Source organism: Tetrahymena thermophila (assembly GCF_000189635.1).
Source record: "Tetrahymena thermophila SB210 genomic scaffold scf_8254649, whole genome shotgun sequence".
NCBI lineage: Eukaryota > Ciliophora > Oligohymenophorea > Hymenostomatida > Tetrahymenidae > Tetrahymena > Tetrahymena thermophila.
The window spans coordinates 217743-242036 of NW_002476417.1; the positions used below are offsets into that span (position 1 = coordinate 217743).

At 23.6% G+C, this 24294-nt stretch overlaps 7 protein-coding genes across 7 annotated transcripts; 3 read left to right on the top strand and 4 right to left on the bottom strand. All coding sequences in view use genetic code 6, as the record gives it.

The window, feature by feature from the left end:
* Positions 1–182: 182 nt before the first annotated feature.
* On the bottom strand, positions 183–2147 carry TTHERM_00266669 (calcium-dependent kinase; the record flags this gene model as incomplete). The annotated part of the gene is made up of 3 exons (XM_001470739.2): positions 183–872; positions 925–1028; positions 1085–2147. 3 exons carry the CDS (start codon positions 2145–2147, stop codon positions 183–185), a joined length of 1857 nt encoding a protein of 618 aa, XP_001470789.2.
* A 909-nt stretch (positions 2148–3056) lies between these two features.
* TTHERM_000266659 (hypothetical protein) lies at positions 3057–3416 on the bottom strand (the record flags this gene model as incomplete). The annotated part of the gene is made up of 1 exon (XM_012797603.1): positions 3057–3416. One exon carries the CDS (start codon positions 3414–3416, stop codon positions 3057–3059), a length of 360 nt encoding a protein of 119 aa, XP_012653057.1.
* A 1287-nt stretch (positions 3417–4703) lies between these two features.
* Positions 4704–11641, bottom strand: TTHERM_00266660 (kinase domain protein; the record flags this gene model as incomplete). Its single annotated transcript, XM_001015901.3, has 14 exons — positions 4704–5015; positions 5078–5531; positions 5642–5847; positions 5907–6284; positions 6369–7153; positions 7899–8721; positions 8775–9325; positions 9384–9617; positions 9703–9932; positions 10087–10414; positions 10467–10555; positions 10764–10875; positions 10959–11312; positions 11386–11641. 14 exons carry the CDS (start codon positions 11639–11641, stop codon positions 4704–4706), a joined length of 5112 nt encoding a protein of 1703 aa, XP_001015901.3.
* Positions 11642–12317: 676 nt separating this feature from the next.
* On the top strand, positions 12318–13591 carry TTHERM_00266680 (hypothetical protein; the record flags this gene model as incomplete). Its single annotated transcript, XM_001015902.3, has 8 exons — positions 12318–12329; positions 12386–12660; positions 12772–12864; positions 12915–13007; positions 13074–13166; positions 13230–13322; positions 13379–13468; positions 13534–13591. The coding sequence occupies 8 exons, from the start codon at positions 12318–12320 to the stop codon at positions 13589–13591; spliced, it is 807 nt and encodes a 268-aa protein (XP_001015902.2).
* Positions 13592–14866: 1275 nt separating this feature from the next.
* TTHERM_00266690 (peptidase S45 penicillin amidase) lies at positions 14867–18467 on the top strand (the record flags this gene model as incomplete). The annotated part of the gene is made up of 6 exons (XM_001015903.2): positions 14867–15212; positions 15389–15854; positions 16271–16844; positions 16901–17265; positions 17321–17761; positions 17837–18467. The coding sequence occupies 6 exons, from the start codon at positions 14867–14869 to the stop codon at positions 18465–18467; spliced, it is 2823 nt and encodes a 940-aa protein (XP_001015903.2).
* A 1073-nt stretch (positions 18468–19540) lies between these two features.
* TTHERM_00266700 (hypothetical protein) lies at positions 19541–20332 on the bottom strand (the record flags this gene model as incomplete). The annotated part of the gene is made up of 1 exon (XM_001015904.4): positions 19541–20332. Exon 1 carries the CDS (start codon positions 20240–20242, stop codon positions 19541–19543), a length of 702 nt encoding a protein of 233 aa, XP_001015904.3. The 5' UTR covers positions 20243–20332.
* A 1194-nt stretch (positions 20333–21526) lies between these two features.
* On the top strand, positions 21527–22399 carry TTHERM_00266720 (Frag1/DRAM/Sfk1 family protein; the record flags this gene model as incomplete). Its single annotated transcript, XM_001015906.3, has 1 exon — positions 21527–22399. The coding sequence occupies one exon, from the start codon at positions 21527–21529 to the stop codon at positions 22397–22399; it is 873 nt and encodes a 290-aa protein (XP_001015906.1).
* Between the last annotated feature and the right edge of the window lie 1895 nt (positions 22400–24294).

Genomic DNA, 24294 nt, shown 5'->3' on the forward strand with positions numbered 1-24294 from the left:
TCAGTCAGTAAGTCACTAACATTGAATTTTACAAATTTTGATGACTTTAATTATAATTCAATATTTGCTAAGAATAATATTAAAATGTTTGAATTAGAAAAACGATTTTTATCTACCAAAATGTAAAATAAAAATTTCTTCAAATAATTAAAAATACAGATAGAATTTAAATTAATTTCATTTCATTTCTTTTTTAGTTATTTTCTTGGACTTACCTCATATTCATCCAGTTATTTGCTATTTTACTCGTTTCTTATTTCTTTTTTTGATGAACTTTTTTTTGCACTTTGTAAAGTAGGAGGTTCTTTGAGAGTAGCTTTAGATTCTTATTTGACTTCATTTTATTCTGAACTACTGTCATCTTCTTCTTAAATAACATCTAACTTAGATCTAGAACGAGTGATAATTTAGAATGGAGTTAAACTAGATTACTTTTTATTATTTTAAGTCTATTTTTATACAATGCTGTCCATCATTTGCTGAAATTCATTAAAATCAATCACTCCATTACCATCTTTATCAACTTCTTAGATTATTTATTCCCATATTTCTGTATCAAATGAATTAGCATTATCTTAAAGAACGGATTTTATTTCTTTAGCTGTTATTTACTTATCACCGTCAATATCAAATAAATCAAAAGCCCTTTTCAAAGTGCCCTGACTCAAAAGCTTTTTTTTTTACATAGTGCATGCTAAAAATTCATTGTAATCAATTGAGCCATTATTATCTACATCGACTTCACTGAATATTTTTTCAGATATTTATCTGGCTTCTACTTCTCCGTATAAGTTTTTATAACCATTGAAAATCTCTTCTTTAGAAAGTTTTCCATCTTTATTTGTATCTAAGTGAATGAATAAGTCTGAGAGCTTTAAAGTCAAAATAAAAAATAAATAGAAAGATAAAAGAATAAATAAATACTTCTTCTTTTTCTTATTGAGAAAGTAAGTGGCTAGCAACATATTAAATGGTAGCCATTTAAAGTTTAGACTAGTAAGTAAAAGTTTTCATCGAATTTAGTTTAGCTTATTTTATTAATATATTAGATAAAATATACTAATTTTTGATAGTAATAATTTACTCTTTAATAAATTTTAAGGTACTTAATTGGGCTAAGTTTCAAACCATGGGTGCTTTAAAGCTTGCTGAGCACTGATTCTCTTATTAGGCTAAGGATTTAACATCTTAGACAATAAATCTTTACACTCGGTTGAAAATTTTTCCCATAAAGGATCTTCAAAGCTTAGTTTATATTTTTTGATTTCTTCAAAAATTTCTGTTGTTGTCTCCGCATTATAAGGAGTGGTTCCTGTAATCAACAAATAAAAAACAATACCTAATGACCAGATATCAACCTTTTCATCATATCCCTTTCTTTTTAGGATTTCAGGAGCAATATAATAAGCACTTCCTACTAATTATTTGATCTTCTCTCCATTAAAACTAGTACCTTTAATTTAATATGATGAATTTAAATTCGGATTTTCATAAATAAAAAGAAAGAAGAATTCATTAATTAAGATTGCCTCAGATAATTAATCAAAAAAGGTCAGATAAATTAAATTAATATTATAATTGTATTTTTGCTTTTTTAGTTATGTATTCATTATTTTTTTACTTGTACCCCAATCAATTATCTTAATTTTTTAAGTCTCAATATCTATCATTATGTTCTCTGGCTTGATGTCTCTATGTGCATAGCATTTAGAATGCGCATACTATAGAGCAGAGAGAGATTACTGCATAATTTTCATAGTTTACTATTCAGTAAAACAGGTATCATCTTCAACAATTACATCAAATAATTCTCTACCATTACATAACTCAGTGATTATATACAAATATCTATTATCTTCATAAAATTCATAGATTTTCAAGATATTTGGGTGATCCAATGTTTTTAAAATGTCTATTTCTTATATAAATTCTTCCCTTTACATTTTACTATCCAGCATATGCTTATCAACTTTTTTCATTGCTCTATTCTATTTTGTACCCTTTAGCTAAACTACTTCAACGCTTCCAAAAAATCCTTCACCAAGCTTCTTATTTAGAATGTCGTATTCTTCACAGAGCTTATCAAAACTTCCAAGCTTTCGCTGAACAAATACAGAAGGTTCAACAGTTATACTCTTATCTGACATTTAATTATTTGTTCTAATTAGATTTATAGAAATTTCTTTGATATTATTGATGATAAAAATAAATAATCTAAAATTTATAATATTCACCAATAATAACTTTAAAGCAATTATACTTAAAAATTAATAAATTTATTCATTTATTTTTAAAAGTTTATAAAATGATAAATTTTTTTAAGTATAATTATCTGCAAGAAGGTAAATGAAATAAAACTTACTTACTTAGATATATTTTTAAAATAAGTTTAAATTTAAAGATAATTGTTTATTTAAATCATAAAGTTATTTTTAAAGCAAATCTATATAGCTTGTGAAAAAATACTTAATATGTATGTACGATTAGCATTTATTCCTCAGATTCATTAAATAAATTTGAATTTAAATTAAAACTTTTTAAAAATAAATGTTTATTTTTTTAAAAAATTTAAAGATCAAATTAGATTATCAAAATGAATGATTTATATAATCAATAGAATTTTTATTTTTATACAAAAAAGATGTTTCAATCCTAAATACTTCTTATATTGAAAAAAGCAAGTAAATCATAAAAGACAGTGGTCAGCTAGATAGCTAGCAAGCAATTCTAAAAAACACACCCAAAATTAAAAAAAGAATAGAACGAGCGGGAAACAGAAAAATAACAAATGAAATAAACAAAAATAAATTTAGCGTAATAAATTTTGAGTTAGTATATCTATCTATTGATATATTCTTATTTATTATATTTTATTTATTTATTATTTTATTTTATCTCTGTTTATATTATTTCTATTTATTTCTTCTTATTTCATTAGTTTGTTTGTTTTATTGCTTTTTTTTTATTGCTTCTTTATTTTTTATTTTGCTTCTAATTTTGCTTTTATTTTTTAGTACTTTTTTGCTTAGTTTTCATATTCTTAATTAAAATTATTTTCACATCACACATCTCGCGTTTTAAAATTATTTAAAATTATTAAAATTCATTAAAATTTAAAATTATTATTTTTAAAAACTTGTTTGAATCTCTTCTCTCTCTCTCTTAGTTTTAGAATCTCTTTATAAAGCGCGGGATCTCTCTTTACCCGACCCACCTTTTTTGTAGAGGATTACATAAAAATCATTGTTAGTGTGCTTGAAGTGAGCTACTATATTGTAGCAGAATTAAGGTTAAAAACTTGCACTACTAATGTGATCTTAGATGTATTTGGGCTCTACAAGATGGGATTTCTTCTAAATAAAAATAAAATCCTCATTCAGTTTCATGATAGGATGTCCTACTTCGATTAAATTCATAATAGCTTTATCACTTTGTAAGTAATAATCGATTGCCTCTGCTTCTTCATCTCATCTTCTACTTTAGTCATAAGCTGAATTTGATATTTTGAAATGCAGGATGTATCTAGAAAAACCTAGTACATTCAAAGTGAATTCCTAAAAGGATCGAGTTTAAAGGTAATTCATTTAACTGTCATTACAAAAATCATCAATCTTAAGACTAATATCAGCAAAGATGAATAATAAAAAACTTTAAGGGAGTGGTTAGTTAGCTGCATGTTGGAGAGTTAACTAAATTTAAAAACTTTTAAAATGAAGAAGACAATAGAGCTACTATGAATTTGGTGTCTTTTTAAACATTCGACCAAGCAACGAAACGATTAGCGGACTTATTTTTATTTCAAAATATTAAGATTTTTTATCTCTTTAATATTTATTTATCAATTTATTAATTAAATTATTTATTTATTTATTTAAGATTTCTCTTTTTCTTATTTTTTCAAATTTCAAATTTCCCTCTAATTTTTATTTAATAATTAAAATTATCATTATATTTTTGCTCATGATAATATTAATCACCGGTTCTATAGTATAGCGGTTAGTACTGGGGACTCTAAATCCCTTGACCTGGGTTCGAATCCCAGTAGGACCTTTTTATTTGTTAATTTTTCTAAATAAAAAATATTAAATAAAAATTATTGAAGTTGTTTAAAGGTTATTTAATGTCTTAAAATAAATTATTGATAAAATTATTTCAGAAAGCAAAAATTACATACTAAGCACAAGATATATATATATATAAATAAAATAGAAGTTAATAAAATTTAAAATTAAAAAAATCACACAAATAGTTATTTTAGTTTAATAGATAAAAAATTTAGTTTTTTTAATTGAGATAAAAAGGTTAAATAATCTAATTAGTTAATATTTATAAGAAGATATTTGGCAATAATAAATTTCTTGATAAATAAATTAATTTTATTTACTTAATGAATAATTAATTTAAAAAATTAAAAAAATCCTTGTCGATGCATTAATTTTTAAAATAAATAAATACATCGTTCTGAAAAAATATTGAAATTAATTAATTTTTATTTCTTTAGAGATAGTCTTATAAAAAATAAATTTATTCTAAACAGAAATAATATTAAAATTTACAAAAAGAAAAAAAATATTAAAAAAAAATCACTTTTCCAAAAATAAATAAGAAAGCTCTTAATTAATTTTAGCAAAAATAAAATATTTATTATTCATTTAATAAAAAAAGTAAATAAAAAAAACATAAATTATTCAATTAAGCAAATATCATTCTTCATATTGTGAATGCTTCTTTTAATGTATGTTGCTCATATTGTTATTGATTTCTAAGGCTGATTAATCATTAATATTTAATTGATCTTAGGTTATATCGTGGTCCAATTTCTCAGGTTTATACTTTGAAATGCTTTCGTCTGCGAGCTTTTAGACATTAGTCTCATCCAAATTTGTTGTATTTTCGTTTTTATTCTGCATAAGTTAATCACGCCTAGTAGATGCTTAGTCATCAGGGCGGTAAGAGTTAAAGTCAACTATATTAGTCATACTTACCTATTCTGATTTTTCTCTTTAAGATTTAGTCTAATTATTAAAAAAGATTATTGAAAAAATTAATTAATTATATAAATCATTATTTAATTTACAATTATTTCGCTAGATTATTACTTTTAGTTTTCAAGAAAACGTTAAGAAGTTTATTTGTTAGTAATTTTAAATTAACTATAAATCATATTTTCTTTTCTATCTTCCTTATAATCAGTTTAATCGATTGCTTTTGACTTAAAAAGAGAATCATCTAAAGAATTGATTTCATAAAGATCTTTTTAATTTATTTATTAATCTTTGATTTCTTCTGGATCAACTTCATCAGCTATTTTAAGCTAAAATTGTTGCACAATATATTCATTTTCATTATAGACACGTATTAAAAGGTCATCAATATCGTGATTGGCCGGTATTCCTTCAAGTATAATGACTCCATTTCTCATTTCGAAATTCATCCAGCTTGGTAAACTTTTATTTTTTTACAGGCATAGCTTGACATATTAAATTCCCAACAATTTTCTTATCCACATGATATAAGATTCCTTAATAAGTCTTTTGTATAAAATTTTAAATTACTTCATGAAATTAAATTAATTTTATAGTGAAAACATATTTTTAATTATATATTTGAAGAGTGTAATTAAAATTTTATAAAATCTTACTAGAAGGCTTCTACAGAGTGGATTTCATGAAATTAAAGATGAATAGACTCGCCAACACATGGATATAAGAAAAATGGATCATAATCAACTAATCCGTAGCAATCAGCTATCAACATATTTTTAATTAGATGTATATTTATTCTAAAATTTCTAACATAGCCTAGATTTTAAGCCTTATCTGTTATAATGCCCAAATCAAAAAACACCTATTTATTTATTTATAAAATGAATAATTAAAATGTTATAATCCATACATTTTTAATACCTCTTTTATCATCTCATCCTTCAAAACTACTTTTGGGAATGGAAGAAGCTGCATGTTTTTATTTTACCTCTTCTCATGAATAACTTAAACGTATGCTTTATACCAATCATTTTTTGTATAGGAAAATGTTTCTATAGCATAGTCTTTCATATATCGGTAGGCTGCATTTGTTTTTTCATCTATAGTAAGGAAATATCTGGATACAATTGCTTTAAAGCAAATATAAAATCTACTATCTCTATCTTTGTATTCTTTAATTTCATCTTTTACAGAATACTGCTTATTTTCAATTTTATATTTTATATCCATAGAAACGCATTCTCTGAATATTTTTCCATACCTTATAGAGCCATCATCATTCATGTATAGTCTTTAATACTTTGAAAAAAATCAATTAAAGTAAATAATAAAATTAGTTGAATTTATTAAATTAAACATATAAAATAAATGTTTTTATTTTACCATATGAGGAATAATCATCCTATTCTTAGTATGAATGATTGAAGTATATGGTGTAACATCAATTTTAGGATTTCTTAAAAGTTTTTATCTTTTAACTTTTCTTAGATTGTTTATTGCTTATGATTTTGTGATATCTTACTCTTCAAATTTTATGGATTCTTAACTTTCTATCTTAAAAAACTTTTTTTCATTTTAATCGTTTCTGGAAGGAATTTGATTATTATTTGATAATCTATTTGCGTTTTCTCTGAATATCTAAAATATTAATCTAGCCTTTAGAAGATCGTTTCCAACAACAGTAAACGTTTTTATAAAATATTTATTAACTAAAGCTATTTCTGGGGAGTAAGTTGTTTACTTTTTTAAAATCACATTAAAGATTTGATATTTATATTAAAAAACTCCAAGAATAGCTATTACTGGACCGAAAACTTAAACCAAAAGATTAAAAACGTATACGAAAGGAAGACCATTCATGATTATATAAAAATCTTAGTATGTATAGGTATATCCATCAGTAGCATTCACTCTTAAGTAAAATGTCTATCCATATTGTGAAGTAGTTGCGGAACCATAAAATTTGATTGTATTTTTATCAAACTACAACCAAAAATCACTAGGTAGTGGAATATAAGAACCTCCTTTCTATAAGAAAGCAGAATATTACAATGTAACTGTGGATGCACACTAAAAGCTAGATGATGAAAACTAAAAATTCAATGCAGTAGCTATGTCTAATATACTTCCGGGAAACCAATTATTAATTTAGGATTATAAAGTTTCACCTATCAAATAATAAATAAAATTATTTATAAATATATAAATCTTAAAAATTAAAAAACATTTATTTAATTTTTATTGATAAATAAATAAGTTCATATCTAATTAGCTCACTATTTACTATCTCAGCTATCATATTAATGTGTTTTATACATAATTCATATCAATGGTGGAATTAGAGGGGAAAATTTTATGATAAAAACGATGAGTTTTATAAAATATAAGAATTTAATTTTTTTTCAAAAGTTTTGTAAAATTATCAAAAAAAGATGTTAAATATTTAATCTATAAAATCTTTTATTTTTGAGCTTTTGGAATCTAATTATATAAGATTAATTTTAACTAATTCTTAATCAAATTTTTGCAAAATATTTTGGATAATTATATTTTCTGAATAAAATTTTGGTTTTCAATTTTCAATTTAAATTTGAAAAGGTGTGAATATATATCAGTTTATCTGCTAATAAATAACTGGTAATCAGTGATAAAATAGATATTTTTTTTTATGAAAAATAAATTTGCCAATAAATTTTTTATAGAAATCCTTGAATCCTTGGTCCTCATTTTTTTTTTGCAAAAACAGGCCTACAAAGAGGAAGGATCTTTTGAAAAAAATTTTGGTTATTAATTATAATAAGTCTAACAAACTGTTTAAAGTTTATTAATTATTTTTTAGTGTTTAAAGTAAGGTATTTTTTAATTATTTTTATGGTTATATTGAGGTTGTGAAGTAATTATTAATTATTTTACCTATCTATACGGTCTCCATCGTATGGATAAAAGATATATCCTTTGAATTTAATGTTTTCTAATAATCATAATTGGTTCCATCTTAAAGAGTGACCTAAACATTTATATCATTATTTAAATCTATTCTTGATATAAATATTCCAAATTAAAGAGCTCTATTAATATTCTCAATAGAACCTTCTAGCTTAATTTATTCAAGTTTCTCTGTTGTTGAAGTAATGACACCACCATATGATAAGGAAACAAATTTTCCTTAAGCAGAGTCAATTAAAAAGTAAATAGTTATGGTACTTGATTGAGAGGTGATGTAATCAGATGAGCTTTAAAAATTTATTTTAAGAGAAGACTCTATGTAAAATACTACAGGATTCTGATAAAAGCTACGGGCGAGTGTTAATTTGATTTGCTATTACAATTTATCTGTTACAGTCAATCCACTAATAATGAATTAAAAATCACTTTCAGGATCAAATAAAGTTGTTATATATCCATTATTATCAATATATTAAATTTATCTAAGATATTTATATATTATCATACTCTGATCTGCTGTTGTAGTAGCATTAGTTTGGTTGTAGATGAAATCAGTTGATGAAATTTACTTGAGTGTTTGTATTATTACAGTATTTAAGCTTTTCTAAATGTTACCAGAGCCTAGAGCCTCTTTTACTATAGACATTGTTAGAATTTATGAACTGCTTGAATATGTCATCCAGTAGGGAATTTGTTTTATCTCGTAATTATCCACGTAAAGAATCTAATTTATTTTGATATTCTTTTCTGGATAAAGAATCAAGAACGTAAACTGAATAGTTTATCCTATCTTTATTTTTAAATGAAATTTAATTCTCATAAAGTTTTAAATTAAGCACTTACTAAAAGACTTTGAGATTTTGGGAGAGGAGTTAAAACTGTCTAGCCAGAATTTTGTCCTGTAACTAAGTCTATTTCTGTGTGTATATACAAATTTGTTTTAATTGGCAACACTCTAAATCCAGCATTTGTAAGAATCATTATATAGTTTTCCTAGCTGTCTGTGCATCCATTGTATGCAATCTCTTTATTTGGATTATATTTACTTATAACATAAGGTGTGCTTTTATTTGAAGAATCTATTAAAGCCGCATAGCCTGCATCTGTAGTTAATGCAACTAAATAATTATCGTTTTGTAATCTAACAATACCTTCCTCCCAGCCTTCTAATTGAACCTAGCCTACAATATGAATATTTGGTAGATTCTAAATGTCAACTATTGTTACTCCATTAATACCATCTTTGAGATAGACGTAGTTTAAATCGTTTGATAAAGCAATTCCTTCACCACCATTTGTTTGTAAATAACCTCTAAGAACAAGTGTATTTGGATCTGTTAATTCTAGGACACACATTCCATAATTTCTTATAGCTCCTAATATGTATTTATTATCTTTAAAATTTTAAAATAAGTATATAGCCTATTTTTCTATTTTTAAATTCAAAAATACCTTTTATAACTACATCTTTCACGGTTCCTGTCATAAAACTTTCAAGAGGCCATGTGAATATTATTTTTAAGTTTTTTATATCTGTTGTATCTGTTATAAAGATACCATCTCCACCATTAGCACAAATAAAACGTGTCATATCTTTAGTAAATACACAACCATCTGTGTCATTAGATTCCGTTTTAGTTATTTAAGTAATTAGTTTTGGTTTTGTCTTATCAGTGATATCAAAAACTTATTTTTTTGAAAATTTAGAGATAAACATTTATAATAAATTAATTAATTAATTAATTCATAAATAAATAAATAACTCATTTACCTTCTAATGTATATTAATTTGTTGATATTCCCAATATCATCAAGGTTTCATCTTCATTGATCCACATAAAATCAGTCTGGTCTGTTGGATTATACATTATGTATGCTAAAATTTACATATTGTAAGGGTCATCGCCATAAGTCATAATATAAACTCCTCCGTCATCAAAAACTCCATAAAAATATGTATCATTTTTACCAATTATGCACTTCCAGTAGTAAAGTGTTTTACTGTTCAAATTATAAATATATTTATAAAATAGGTAAAATAAATTAATAAAAGATAGTTTCATTTTTGTAAATTAATTTGCTTGTTGGATGTTTTAGAAAAATTATAATCATTTTATTCAAACTAAAATTAAAGAAATTGTTTTTCTAAAATTACGATGGTGAATACATAAATGATTGAAATCCATTATAAAGGTTAGGATATTAATCATTTAAGTTTAGGACTGACTAGCCATAAACTATAATGCTAATTGAGTTTGCAAAAAAAATATTTTGTTCATTGTTGACTAGCAAAATGGTAAATGCATGACCCACAGCAGGTATATCAGAATAGTAAGCTGGATTATTCTTGTCAGAGATATCAATTATTTTAATGCCAAGACCTCTTTAACCAACAAGTAGATAATTATTATTTGAAGTAATAGCCAATGAGTTTACAGACTCTACCTAAAAAGGCCAATAAGATATAAACTAATTGCCTAGCTCTTATTAAATTAAAATGAGAATTTTGATAATTATAAGCTTTGAGAATCTTACATAAAGGATAGGCACTGGGATCTGAATTGAAAACGAAACCAAGATTAATATAAAACAGGCCATAAAAGAAATCTGCTACATAAGCAATCCTATATAAATTAAAGCCAAAAAAGTAATTAAAATAGAAGAACCTTAATAAGATAAATTATTGAATAATTAAATTTTTTAAATTATTTATTTATTTATTTATTTTTAATTAATTAATTCTTTATAAGTTAAATAATAAAGTGGCTTCAATAATGAAAATAAATAATCTAAATTCCAAATTAAAAAAATAAATTAAAATATATTTCTTACTGATAATCATTAGTAAATTTAACATCCATCACATCCCACGCAGGTGTGCCAACTGCAATGCTTTTTAATTAGTAATTTCCTTATGAATTCGTAACTTGAATAACATTTAACCCTATTTAATTTTTATAAGTGTTTTTTTTATTTGAAAAATTATTAATGACAAAGAAATTAACTAAATTATTGACTAAAAATTACCGCTTGTGCTATCTGCAAGAAGGAGATATTTGTTATCTAAAGTCGCGTAAAGTTATCTTACTCTATTAGAAGCAGTGTTAAATTTAGTTAAAAAGACAATATTATTTTTATTCAAAATATTGTAAGCACAGATTTAACCTGGCATACCATATCCAAAAGCTATAGTTTCAGTTTGGTCTAAACTTACATCCATGATTACTCCTGATTAGAATGAGGCTTATGATAAAAGAGTAAGATTTTTATTTGAATACTTGAAGACTGAAAATTTATTTTAATATCCCATCATTACATATTCACCATCTGAAGTAACATCTAAACCAGTTATGGTTTGATTATTCAAGTTAATTTAGCTAACTACATTAAAATAGAGATATAAAATTAATAAAACTATTTTAAAACATAAATTTAATGCTAAAATTATATTTACTTATCTGATATGTTTTTGAATCTAAAACTGATACTCCCAATGATCCTGTTGCTGCAAAAACTAGACTAGCATTTTAAGCATAGGCAAGCTTAGCTGAATAACCACCTTAGCTACGAAGGTCATACTGCTACAAGGAAGAAGGAGAAAAGACTAATTGAGGATAGTTTGCAGCTTTAAGAAACTTAATATTTATCCATAAAATAGCGATTCCTAAAAATAATTTTGAAGAGAGTGTACTAAAAAAAGAAATATTCATTTTTGCTCTAGTAAATTGTTTTTACTAAACTTCTACTTTTTTAATTATTAAGTTTTTGTTAAATTTCTTTTTAATTATTATAAAAACAAAAAAAAAAGCAGAGAGATTTAAAAAATATAAAACTCACTTAATGAAATTATGAGTAGAACATAGATAAAATAAGGATTTTTAAAATTTTTAATTAATCAGTTAAATAAGTTAAATAAGAATTTTATAAGTATAATTATTTCTTCTTTTTTTTAGTTAAATAAATTTATTTTTATGGGTTTTTAGTTAGTTTTTTATATTTTCTCTTATTTTTACTAATCAAATTCATTTAACATTTCTAATTTTTTTTTATTAATTTTTTTATATTTTCTTGTATTTTCACTAAACTAGCTCATTTAACAAACATTTCTAATTTTTTTGTTTATTAAATTTCTAATTACAGGTTGGTAATTTTTTGTGTAAAATAAAAAATTAAAATAGTTGAAAATATATCAAACATAAATATTTTTAAATATTTTTTTTTTGAGCGAATAGAGCAGAAATTTACCTTACACATTTTTTTTTTTTCAACATCAATATTTTAAATACAAAAATTTTTGTTTTTTCTCTAAATATCTTATACGAATAAGAATAAGTATATTTTAAATTCCTAAAAAACACAAAAATATATAAAAAGCTAAGCATTTTAATGAGCTAAAAAGTGAATATTATTTTTTTATCAAATAAAAATGATAAAGTATTTCAAATATAAACTAGCATAAAGAAAGTGTTTCAATTAGTGAAAATTTTGACATAGAAAGCGAAGAAATAAAGGTAGATCAAGACGAAATAGAACGAAAATAATCAATTTCATAATAAAGCAATCCTGCATAATAATTAGACTCACAAAACACCTTAACCACAATTAAAGAAGAATATAATTAGTAATTTAACCATATTGTTGAAGAAATAAAGCAAGAGTTTTGGGAATTATAAGTGCTTCATAATGTGAAAAAAAGAAAGTTGTATATTAATGATAAAGGCTTGTATAAGTAATTGATTATTTTTAAAAATTAACACCATTTAAGATTGAAAAAAAGTTAAAAAATGCGGAATTGAAAGTCTTGTCATAAATATCATTAATTTATTTGTTTATCTTTTAGGGGAGTATAAATGAAGTCCTCGGAGTTCAAAGAGTTAGTTTAAATGATTGTTCCTTTAGGAAACTACTTTAATTATATTGAATTAGATTTCAAGTAAAACATTCATTTTCAAAAAAATTAAACCTAACAAATTATTAATTAAGAGATAATATTAATTTAAATGACGACTCTATGTGCTAATTTTCAAGTCTGCTAGAATTAAATAAAAGTATTAAGCACTTAGAAATAAACTTTAAGTAAAAATTCCTATTTAAGTTAATATATATACCTATATGCATATTAATTAACTTTTTGAAATGAAGGAATAACAAAGTATTCACTGAGTAGACTTTCACCAATTTAATAATAGCTCTGGAAAATTGCACTGAAATTGAAACTCTTGTTCTGTTGTTCACGTAAATATATAAATAAATATCCTTCATTTTTATAAATTTTAATAACTTTAATTTAAAAATCAGAGAAAATGAAAAATTTAGTGAAAACAATTTGCAAAGATTAGGATAAATGTTAAAAAAATTAATAAGACTTGTTAATCTAGAATTAGAGTTTGGGTAATTTTAAATGAAATAAGACACATTTTTAATTGGTTATATTTTTATTATAATAGGTATGGCTCATTAAGTGAATAAAAGAGATAACAATTTTGCAAGATTCTTCAAAAGGAAAAGCCTATCCCAAACTTAAAATTTAAATTTGGGTAAAATTTAATTTTCATTCAATAATAATGTAATAAACAAAAACTAAATTAAATTAAATAATAAGGTTTTTCCAGGTAAATTCATATTAAGAGCTCCTTAAAAAAGAATGTAGCATATTTTGAAAACCAAATATGTTTAATAAATAATAATAAATTTTAATTTTATTTTAGTTAGATTTTATAATAAATTCTTAAGTTATGTGTATGTATTTTGTGTGAGTAGCTTTTATATTTCACAAGCATTTATATTGTTTTTTAATTTCATATTTTCGAAGCGATCCTTCCATCTATTCTATTAATTTATTTTTAATTGTATTTTTTTTATTTTTGATTTTTAAATATCTAAAAACAAACAAAATATTAGATCATCGTATCTATATTCCAAAAAAATTAATAATATTATTCTGTTCATTAATAATATTAATTACAAACTTCAACGATATAAATACAATTGCTTACATCAAATTTAATGATTATTTTTGAGGAGTTGCAAGTAGAGAGAAAAAATTAATGTTATGTCTGTCTTCTCAAAAGAAAATAAACAAATTTAAATTTATTCATATTTTTATATTCTATTTCATTCACAATAAAGTATTAAGGAAAGAAACAAATTAAAATCATTTTTACTATCAGTTTAAGTATTCAATTTTATTATACTCATAATATGTGAAAATACTGATTTTGTTGCATTCAAAATTACTTTTGCTTTCCTGGATACCATTGATAGGATAACTACTGGAAAAATTTTGAAAAGTTTCTTAGTAGGCTCGAAAATATAAATTAGTATTTAAATAAATTAATAATATTATGAAATATGCATAAATAAGATGATGTAATTCAATGATTATTTAAATTAACTATGAATACTACTGGAAAGAATGATGCTTACATCCTTCAATAGATATTAAGCTTTTTTTAAACACTCAAAAGTGTGTAAATTTATATAGTAAGGATTTTCAAAATTAAACAAAGTAAAATTTAATAGTCAGAAATTGTCATATTTATTTTTGCTAATAAAAAAGTAAAGAGAAATTTAATATGGGGAAGTTTTTTTTTCATTCTTAATAATAATTTGAGAAACAAAAAGGCTGATTAAAAATATTATAAAAAACATTAATAATAATTAAAGTGTAAATAAATCTTTGTAGTTTGCACTACATAAGTTAAAATTAAAAATATTATTTACACCTTTATATGTGGCTCTAATTCAAATCAAATACAAATAGGATTTTGGTTTAAAGACACTTGAAATATACTAAATATTTTCAATACTCTCTCTCATTACATTTCTTAAGAAATTTATGCATGTTTAAAAGATATTTAAAAGCAATTATAACTAGAAAATGTAAACTAATATAAATGATGTAATTTAATTTCAATTGAATCATTCATTCCTTTATGATAGTATTTTTTTTAATCTTTTTTACATCATTTTTATAACATCTCAATTTCATTTTTAACTGCCCCCCGAAACTTCTTTCAAATATTAATTATCAATCAGAAAAATAGGCAACAAATCAATTATTAAGCAGATACCGTTTAAAAGCATCAAAAAGATTTGATCTTCCCTAAACCTATAATTAATTAAATTATAATTTTTAATAATAACAAAAAAAAGAAAGAAACATTGTAAATTTATAAAATAAATATAGGATGTTTTGTAGAAATTTGTGCAAGTTAGGCATAGTAGCTACCATAGTGTTGTCACTGCTTCTAGTCTATCTATAGATACCTAGATATCAAGGTATCAAAATACCTATTTATATCATTTTTATTTAATCTTTGAAATATACTATTTTATACTTTCATTCATCATCATCAACAACAATAATCAACTGATCTAATTGTTTCTACATCTACAAAATTTAATATTTTTTTATGATAGACACATTATATTGAACAAACATTAATTTAAAATAGGTACTATTGAAATCACTAGAAATGGTTATAATAATATTACTATTAAGAGAGATGAGTACGGTATCCCTTCCATATAATCTGAAACTTATGCAGATGTTGCATATGGCTTAGGATATGCTCACGCTTAAGATAGACTTTGGTCAATTTAATTCAAACGTAGATGCTCTCAAGGTAGAATCTCTGAAATTGCTGGTGAAGAGACTCTCCGTTCCGATATCCTTTTTAGAGAACTTAAGCTAGACAGAAGCGCCTAGAAGAAATATCAAAATGCATCTCCTCATATTAAAAAAATTCTTTAAGCATATGCTGACGGTATAAACGATTATGTAAATAGCCTACCAGCTTTACCTTTAGAATTCTAGATTATGTTTGATGACTTCGAGCCCTATCTTCCTCATCACTCCTATTCTCTCATTAACTTAATGTCCTTCTTTTTGACTCTAGATATGGTATACGAGCCTTTTAGGTAAAATCTTAAATTAATTGTTTGTTATTCTTTCTACTTACAGCAGATTAATTTATAATTAAATTAAAGCCAATAACGAGATATACTCATTATTTTTTATAAAGATATCTTTATGATGCATAAAAATTTTATTTAATGTTAGTTAGTACGTTTCGTGCTTGATCAAAAAGCATTCAATTTGTATAATTACACTTTCTTAATTAAATTTTTTTGTAAAATTGATGTGACAAGCCTAATAAGCATTTTATAGTAAAATCGTGTATTACTTTGAGTAATTTATATAATCAAATTTACAGCATGCACAGAATAAAATACCAAATTTTTTGAATTAATTAAATAGTCTGTCTGAAATAATTACAAGTTTGTTTTTTTAGAAAAGGACTTACATTTTTTATTATCAAACAAAAAATATATAGATAATTACTTTTAGAGAAGTATGGTGAAGAATTAGCATTAAAATTAATGGGCTCTAGGGAAGAATTCAATTTTGAAATGACACACATCATGAGTGATGAAGACTTAATGAAATCAGGAATATTTGAAAATCGTACCGAACATGCTATCCCTAAAGATAGCAATGTTGAATTCAGCAAGGAATATTTAAAAAGAGTTATTTAAGATGACATAGTAAATATGCTTGAAGGTGTTGCTAAGGGCATCAAAGGTAGCAACTCTTGGGTTGTTCATGGAAATCACACTGCTTCTGGTAAACCTCTTCTTGCTAATGACCCTCACTTGGAAACCATGATACCCTCCATTTGGTATCAGTCTGAATTAGTATGGAAAACCAATGGTAAGACTCACCGTGCTATGGGTGCTACTCTTCCAGGTATCCCTTTTATGATGATTGGTAGAACTGAATATGCTTCTTGGGGAATCACTAATGATATCATTGATAATTCTGATTACTATATTGAAAAAATATAAAACAATACCTACTTTTACAATAACGAATGGCATCCTTTGAAGGAAAGTCCCGAATCAATTAAGGTGAATAAACAAATTATTATAGAAATCTTCTAAATTATTTTATTAAAATTAATTAGGTTAGATTAGGATAGACATTCAACTTTACTCTCTAAGAAACCCATCACGGTCCAATCATTAAAGGTCTCTTCCATTTAATGGATGTCAAAAACTATCAATATATGGACTACCCTGTTTCTTTAAGTTGGACTGCTCTTATCGAAAACGATACTTGCATGGAAGGTCTTTATGATTTACATCATGCAGGATCAATTTAATAAATTGAAGATTCTTTCTACACTATTACTTCCCCTAGTCTTAATTTGATTTATGCTACTACAGATAATCATATAGGCTATTATGCTTAAGGAAGATTACCTAAAAAGCCTATACCAGGAAGCAACCATTTCTAAGATGGTACTAATCCTAAGAATGACTGGTTAGGGTAACTTTTAAATTATTCAATAAAACTTAGCTTAAAAATAAATTATTTAAAATAGATATTACTCAAAAGAGCATTAACCAAGAATTGTAGATCCTTCCAAGGGATTTATTGTAACAGCCAATAACAAGATAGCTTCTGACAATTTAATTCACAATGTCAATAGAGCTCAAAACTCTATTCCAAGAGCTCGTAGAATTACTGATCTTCTTAAGTAAGGTATTAAGGAAGGTAAAAAATTCACTCCTTAGGATTTCTTGCTGATGTAAAAAGATGTTTATGATGTATATGCTTCTTTTGTAGTAACTCCTGTACTCCAAATCTTCCTCTTACGTGGTGAAAAATATCTTTCACAAGAAAAATTCAGTAAATACAGAGACTTACTCGAAAATTTGTATAAATGGGACTTTAAAATGACTAAAGAAAGCATCGGAGCAACAATTTATATTTCTTGGGAACATTATTTCTTTAGAACTTACTTACATGAAGTTTCTGATAAGTAATAAATCATTTAATTAAATATACAAAAATAATCAAGATGAATTTCGAGCTCAAACTATTTTTTTATATACAGCGAAGACTTAAGAATCATCCTTAACATGAGTTACATGTTTGATCATTTCTTTATGTTTGAAACTAAAAAAATGAGCTAATTAGTTAGGGATAAAACAAAAGAATACAAAAAGTCATATTGTATTATAAAAGATATTAACCCAGAAGGAGATTGCATTTAAAATTTAGTTTTAGCTTTCGATTAAGCATTCTAACATTTAACTGAAAAGTATGGAGAAGACATCAATAAGTGGCAATGGGGATTAGTCCATCGTCATAGATTCGACCATAAGCCCTTTTCTTAAACTCCTCTCAAGTATTTCTTTGAAAGAGAATATATAGGTGAAGGTAATAGAAGAACCATTAATGTTGGTGGTGTCAACCATTTACCTGATAAATGGGATAGTTGGTATTCTGCAAATTACAGATAGGTAATCGATATGAGTGAAAAGAATGACAGTTACTTTGTTTTAGACACAGGTATCAGTGAAAATATTTTTAGCTAGCATTACGATGATTAAATGAAGCTCCATTAAATTGGAAAGGCCATTCCTATGAAGTTTGCTAACTAAAAAGATAACAAAAATTTAAAAACTTTGAACATCACTTTTAAGAAAAGCAATCAGAAAAATAATTCTAAAAAAGATCTTTGAATGAATATAATTTATTTTTTAAGCTATTTAATAAATAATCTATCAAATTTACTTGTTCATATTTAAAATAGTGTCAATCAATATCTTAAATTTTTATTTGTACCTTGCAAGTAAAATGTTATTTGAATCATAAATAAAAACAAATAATTTTATGGAAAATTTTTAGTTATTAAAAAACTTTTAATCCTTTTAAGCCATTTATTTCTAGTTTTATAAAATATAAAAAATAATTAATAAATGCTATAAATTTATAATTAATTTAACAATATAAATTCATTAAATTTTATCAAAATAAAATATTTGAAATAAATTCAATTAATTAATTGATTTAATTTTTAAAGATGAAATTAAAAAAGATAATTTCAATAAAAATCTTTTATTTTAATTTTTTTAAATAATAAATTAATTCTTAATTCAATAAATAAATAATTAGGATAATTTACTGAAATAAATATATTTTAAAAGCAATTAACGAACTTATTTTTTAATTTTATCAAAATAAAGTATTTTATAAAATACAACCTTTTTTCCTTAAATCTTACAAAAAAATTATATTTAACATTAAAACTCAAGACATTATTAAATATTAATATTACATTTGCAAATTATTTATTAGAAAAAGTATTGGCAAAAAAGGAATTTAAAATAAAATTGATTAAATGTGCTGAAATAAAATATAATTTTTATGCTATTACACTTATTATTTCATAAATTGTTTTATGAAAGATTTTAAAATGTCTTCAAAATTTAAAATAAGTTAAATAAAATAATTAATGGTTATTTATCACTTAAAAACTCTCTTGAAGTAGCTAAAAAAACAAAAATACTATTTCTTATTAATTGAAATATTTTAAAATTAAAATGTAGGCTTTATTTTAAAATGAAGAAATACTTAATAATATGTTTTTTTTTAATTGATTTGATTTAATATAAATTAATTTATAAATTTATAAATTTTCTCATTAAAATAGACTAAAATTAATATTTCTTTCATTTTTACTAACTTAATAAAAGAATTTAGTTTTTTTATTCATGGAACAAAATAAGCCAAAGTTTATTTCAATAGATCGTTTTCACATTTGTTAAGCCTAGGCATACACTTTTTCCTCATCACCAATTGATTTAAAATGAGGCTTGTCACCAGTAACCTTAATTATATAAACGTCAACAACTTCATTATTGATTGCTAAGTTTTAGAATTTCTAAATCAAAGTTCCTTCAGCAGAAGCGAAGAATTTGTTTTAATATTCAGATTAAAGAGGACCATCCTTAGTAAATAAAGCTTCCAATACATAATTTGAAGCAACTGCAGACCACTGACCCATCATCATAGTGACATGAGGACAATTATTTGCAATTAATACATCCTTAGGGAATACAGGTCCGCAAATAATTCTTTCGGGAACATAAACGAAGGTAAAAGATTCAAGCAAAACTTCTTTACCAGGTTAAAACTGTTAGTAGTAAGGAGTTTAAGTTTAAGCAACATCACCTCCAATATAGAGGACAGTAGTATGCCATGAATCAGGATATTACCATGGTGATTAAATTTCTCCTTTTAATTTGTTAAAATCATTATTTATGATATCAGCATCATCAGGGAATGCACTTAAGAGCTAATAGAAGGATTGGTCAATAAATTAAAAGACTTAATCATGAGCCTACTTTTCTTCAGCAACTATTGCTAAGTATAAAGGTAACTCATCATTGCGAGTAGCGTTAACCATAGAATTCATAGCTAAAGTAATTAGCAAAATAATGGAAATATATTTCATTAATAGTGAGAATAATAGATATTATTTTGGCTATTTAATAATAATAATAATATTAATAATAAAAATAGCCAATTGTATATATTTGAATTAGGAATACTATCACTAATTAGACTAAACTAATAATAATTTTTGTGATTAAAAAAGCTATGCATTTAAGATTTCAATATGAAAAGTAGTAACTAATATTCTCGAATTATTCTATGGCTGAAAATGGATTTGCTTTACATATTTTGAATATTATAACAGTTCTTTATAAGCATTTGTAATAAAAAAAAATATACTATCTTCTAAGACCAATATATAATATATAAATATATAATGAATATATCAAATATTTGTTTTAGTAACTAGAATTATTTTCTATTAGAAAATAAGAACACAAATAAATATGCTTAGTTTTAAAATTAATATTCTCTTTTCATTATGGTCATCATATTTATTTTCTAGAAATTTTTTTTTATTTAACTATAGAAATAAGAATTTAAAAACCAAAATAGATAAATTTTTTTTCTTTTTTTTATTGTATTTCATAATTTAAGCATATAAAAATAAATTAGATATGCAATTTTTAAAAAATTAACATTTTTTATTGAAATCTCTAAAATCTTTTTTTTATTAAAAATTTTTAGTAATAATGAATTTTAATTAAAACCAAATTTAAATAAAATAATTTTCAATTTATAAATTTATTAAATTGATTACTTAAAAAATGAGTTTCGAATAAAGTCTTTAATGATTTAAAGCTTTTAATTTCTAGTAACCTCTATATAATTAAAATCTTTTCTTTTTATTTTAATAATTTTATGTAGCACTTATTTATTTCAAGTTTTCAATTAAAATTCCATTTTCTCATCTGATATTATGCTTTTGTCTTTAAAAGTTTCATTTTAATTTAAATTCATTGAGTGATGGATGGATGGATAATCAATCTTTTTCTTTCAATTTTTAAAAATATTAATAATATTTGGTTTCAAGGGAAATATTTACCTTTATACAAAAGAATAATTGTGTGGATTTTCTAATTTTAATTAAAAAAAGAGATTTGATTATTGTTGATTACATTTTTGAGGAAACTTTTCTTAATTAATCTGAATTGTTTGATGAATCTGATTTATTTTTAGGATATTAGAATAGAGATTTCTGCTTCATGCCAACGTTGTAAATTTAGGTTAGGAATAAATCCCATACTTATTATTGTAATTAAAGAATATAAATTACTTCATCGGACCTTAATAAATATTTTCAAATAAAAATATAAAAAGTAAAAAATTTAAACAAAAAATAATGAAAAGATAGCTTGGAACATTCCCTTTTTGGGTATTGCCTGTGATAGCAATGCTAGTTTCTGCATTTGGAATATTAGCTTCTTACACTATTGCTGTCAAATTAGGTCATGTTAATCCTTTCCCTAACACAGATATTACCCATGCTGCCATCAAGTACCCTGAATACATTATTTTCCGTGCTTTTCTAATGGTGGGTGCAATACTAATAGCTATTGTGATGTTAATTGTTTCATGGTGGTTCTAGCTTCAAGCTGAAAAAGCTAATGTCACTCCAAGTGGACTTAATTTTATAGGCAAGGGTGGTGTTTCAGCTGGTTTCTTATTATGCCTTTCTACAGCATCGATTAGTGATGGTGGAGATATGGACTGGATTCCTCATATTATTGGTGCAACTGGTTTCTTTATCACCATAGTTTTCGTTATTGGTGTATGTACTGAAAATTATGTCAAAATTTACAAAGCTAATCCCAGATTCATTCCATTCTACAGTTTTGTAATTAAAATAATACTTCAAGCTATTATTTTAATATTTGTCGGACTATACCTATATGCATAAATTGGTAAAAATGCTCCCGATTGGCTTGGTAATGCTGTAGAGTGGATTCTTACTCTTTTAGTAATTCTATATATTGGTACATTTGCAATAGATTTGAGTAATGTAGAGGGGCTCGTTTCTTATGACCATGATGAAGCTAATTAGACAGAAGATATGCAAAACAAAGAAACAAGCTCATCGGAATGTAAATGTGTGTCATAAAACAAAGAGGACAAATAAATATAACTTAGAAATACTTAAGACTCAGAAGGAGAATTTTATGTTGAAATGCCGAGTTATTAAAATATAAATCAACCCTTAAATCAAAAGATTTGAATGAAAAAAACTCCAATCTTATTTAATGAAGGAAGTATAATAAATGGAAAACAATTAACTAACAAGTATGGAATAAATATATTTAAAAAAATACTTTTCGAACGTGTGATTCTTAATTGTAATTATATTTTATATTAAAACAAGTAAGAAATTCTTTTACCCACAATTTTTTCAAAACAAAAGTTACGTCATTTAGAATAATAATTAATTAAATTACACTTATAATTTAGCTCAATATTTATAATTGAAAACTTTGTTTTATGAATTTTTTCACTATATCTAAAAATAAAAAAATCGCACAAGAATTAAATTAAAAGAATATGTAATCAAATCCCTCTTCTAATACACCTAATTTACTTTCAACAGTGTTAGGTTATTATTTAGTTGCATTTTTTGTTAGAAAATAGAAAATAGTAATTGAATAGATACATTTAATTCAAATAAATTTGAAAATATCTGATAAATTTACTATCTTCTAATATTCAATTCTAATCAATTAGATTTGTATCAAAATTTCTAATTAAAAAATTATTAAATCCACAAAATCTTTAAATCCAACTTTATTTTTCTTCATCAAACAAAGGATAATTTTTATTTAATGTAATCTAAAAGTCTGAAATGAATATTTCTTTTATATTGATAAGAAAGATTTGCTAAAAAAATCAAAATTAGCTTCATGAAAAAAAAAAAATTTGTGTTATTCAAAAATGTTGTACGAAATTGAGAATAATAGCAATATTCAAGAATTAAACTCAATTTTTGAATACTAAAAAGTTTTGCTCAGAAATACCCTAGTAAGCTTAACCGGGGATTTATTAAAATTGTTGTTTTTCTTAGTTTTAAAATTACAAATATTGAATGAATATTAATTAACAAGCATCGATGAGTTTTCCTAAAGTGGAAATAATTGATGATTTATTTCTTTCTTTCTATTCTAAAAATTTAAAAATCTATTAATCATTTTGAAATTTACATTAAAAAACAAATATCTTTTTTAGAGTTAGAATCTTTTTCCACAGAAAGCTATGAACTCTGTATAAATAAGCTTTATTTATATAAATTTTAGGAAATATGAAATATCTTTAGTTTTTTTCTATTTTTGAACATACGAGCCGACAGACATAAAGAAAAACACCAAATTTAATTCATAGAGAAAAGAAATATATATGGATTTATATAAAAATAATTTATTTATTTGCAATGAAGATATATTCTATTTTTCCTAAAATTAATAACAAATTTAATTTTATTATTTTAAATAATTTTTTAATTAGCAATTTTAAATTTAATAAATAAATATATCTATTATTTTTGTTTATTTAAACATATCTTTAATTTATTTATTGAAAATATAAACAAAGCACAAACATATTTTACTTTAAAGAGAAAAAGCATGATTACAAATAGATATTTAATTATTTTTAAGATTTAACCAATTTATTAATTAAAATTAATATGAATTTTAATATTATTATCATTATTTATTATAATTAGGCGTTTAAAGTATGTTGTAATTTCAGTTTTATCTAGCATTTCTTTTATTGTATTTTATTTATTGAAACAAGACTATAATCAATAATCAATAAACATATTTTAAATTTAGAGATAAAACGCATAATTAGAAGATAGAAGCAATTTATTAATTAAAATCAAATAAGCTTTGATTTATTTAAAATAATTTATATTAAGTATTTAAAATATTACAGCTAAATCTAACTATAATAGCTTTTAATTTAAATATATTTTTTGTTATGCTTTATATATAGTAGCAAGGCTCAAACAAACAAGACCTATTTCACTTTACATAGGAAAAGCATATAAGAAGATATCAATAAGAAGAAATTTAATATCAAATAAATAAAATATTAATTATATCATTCTTGTGAATATAAACA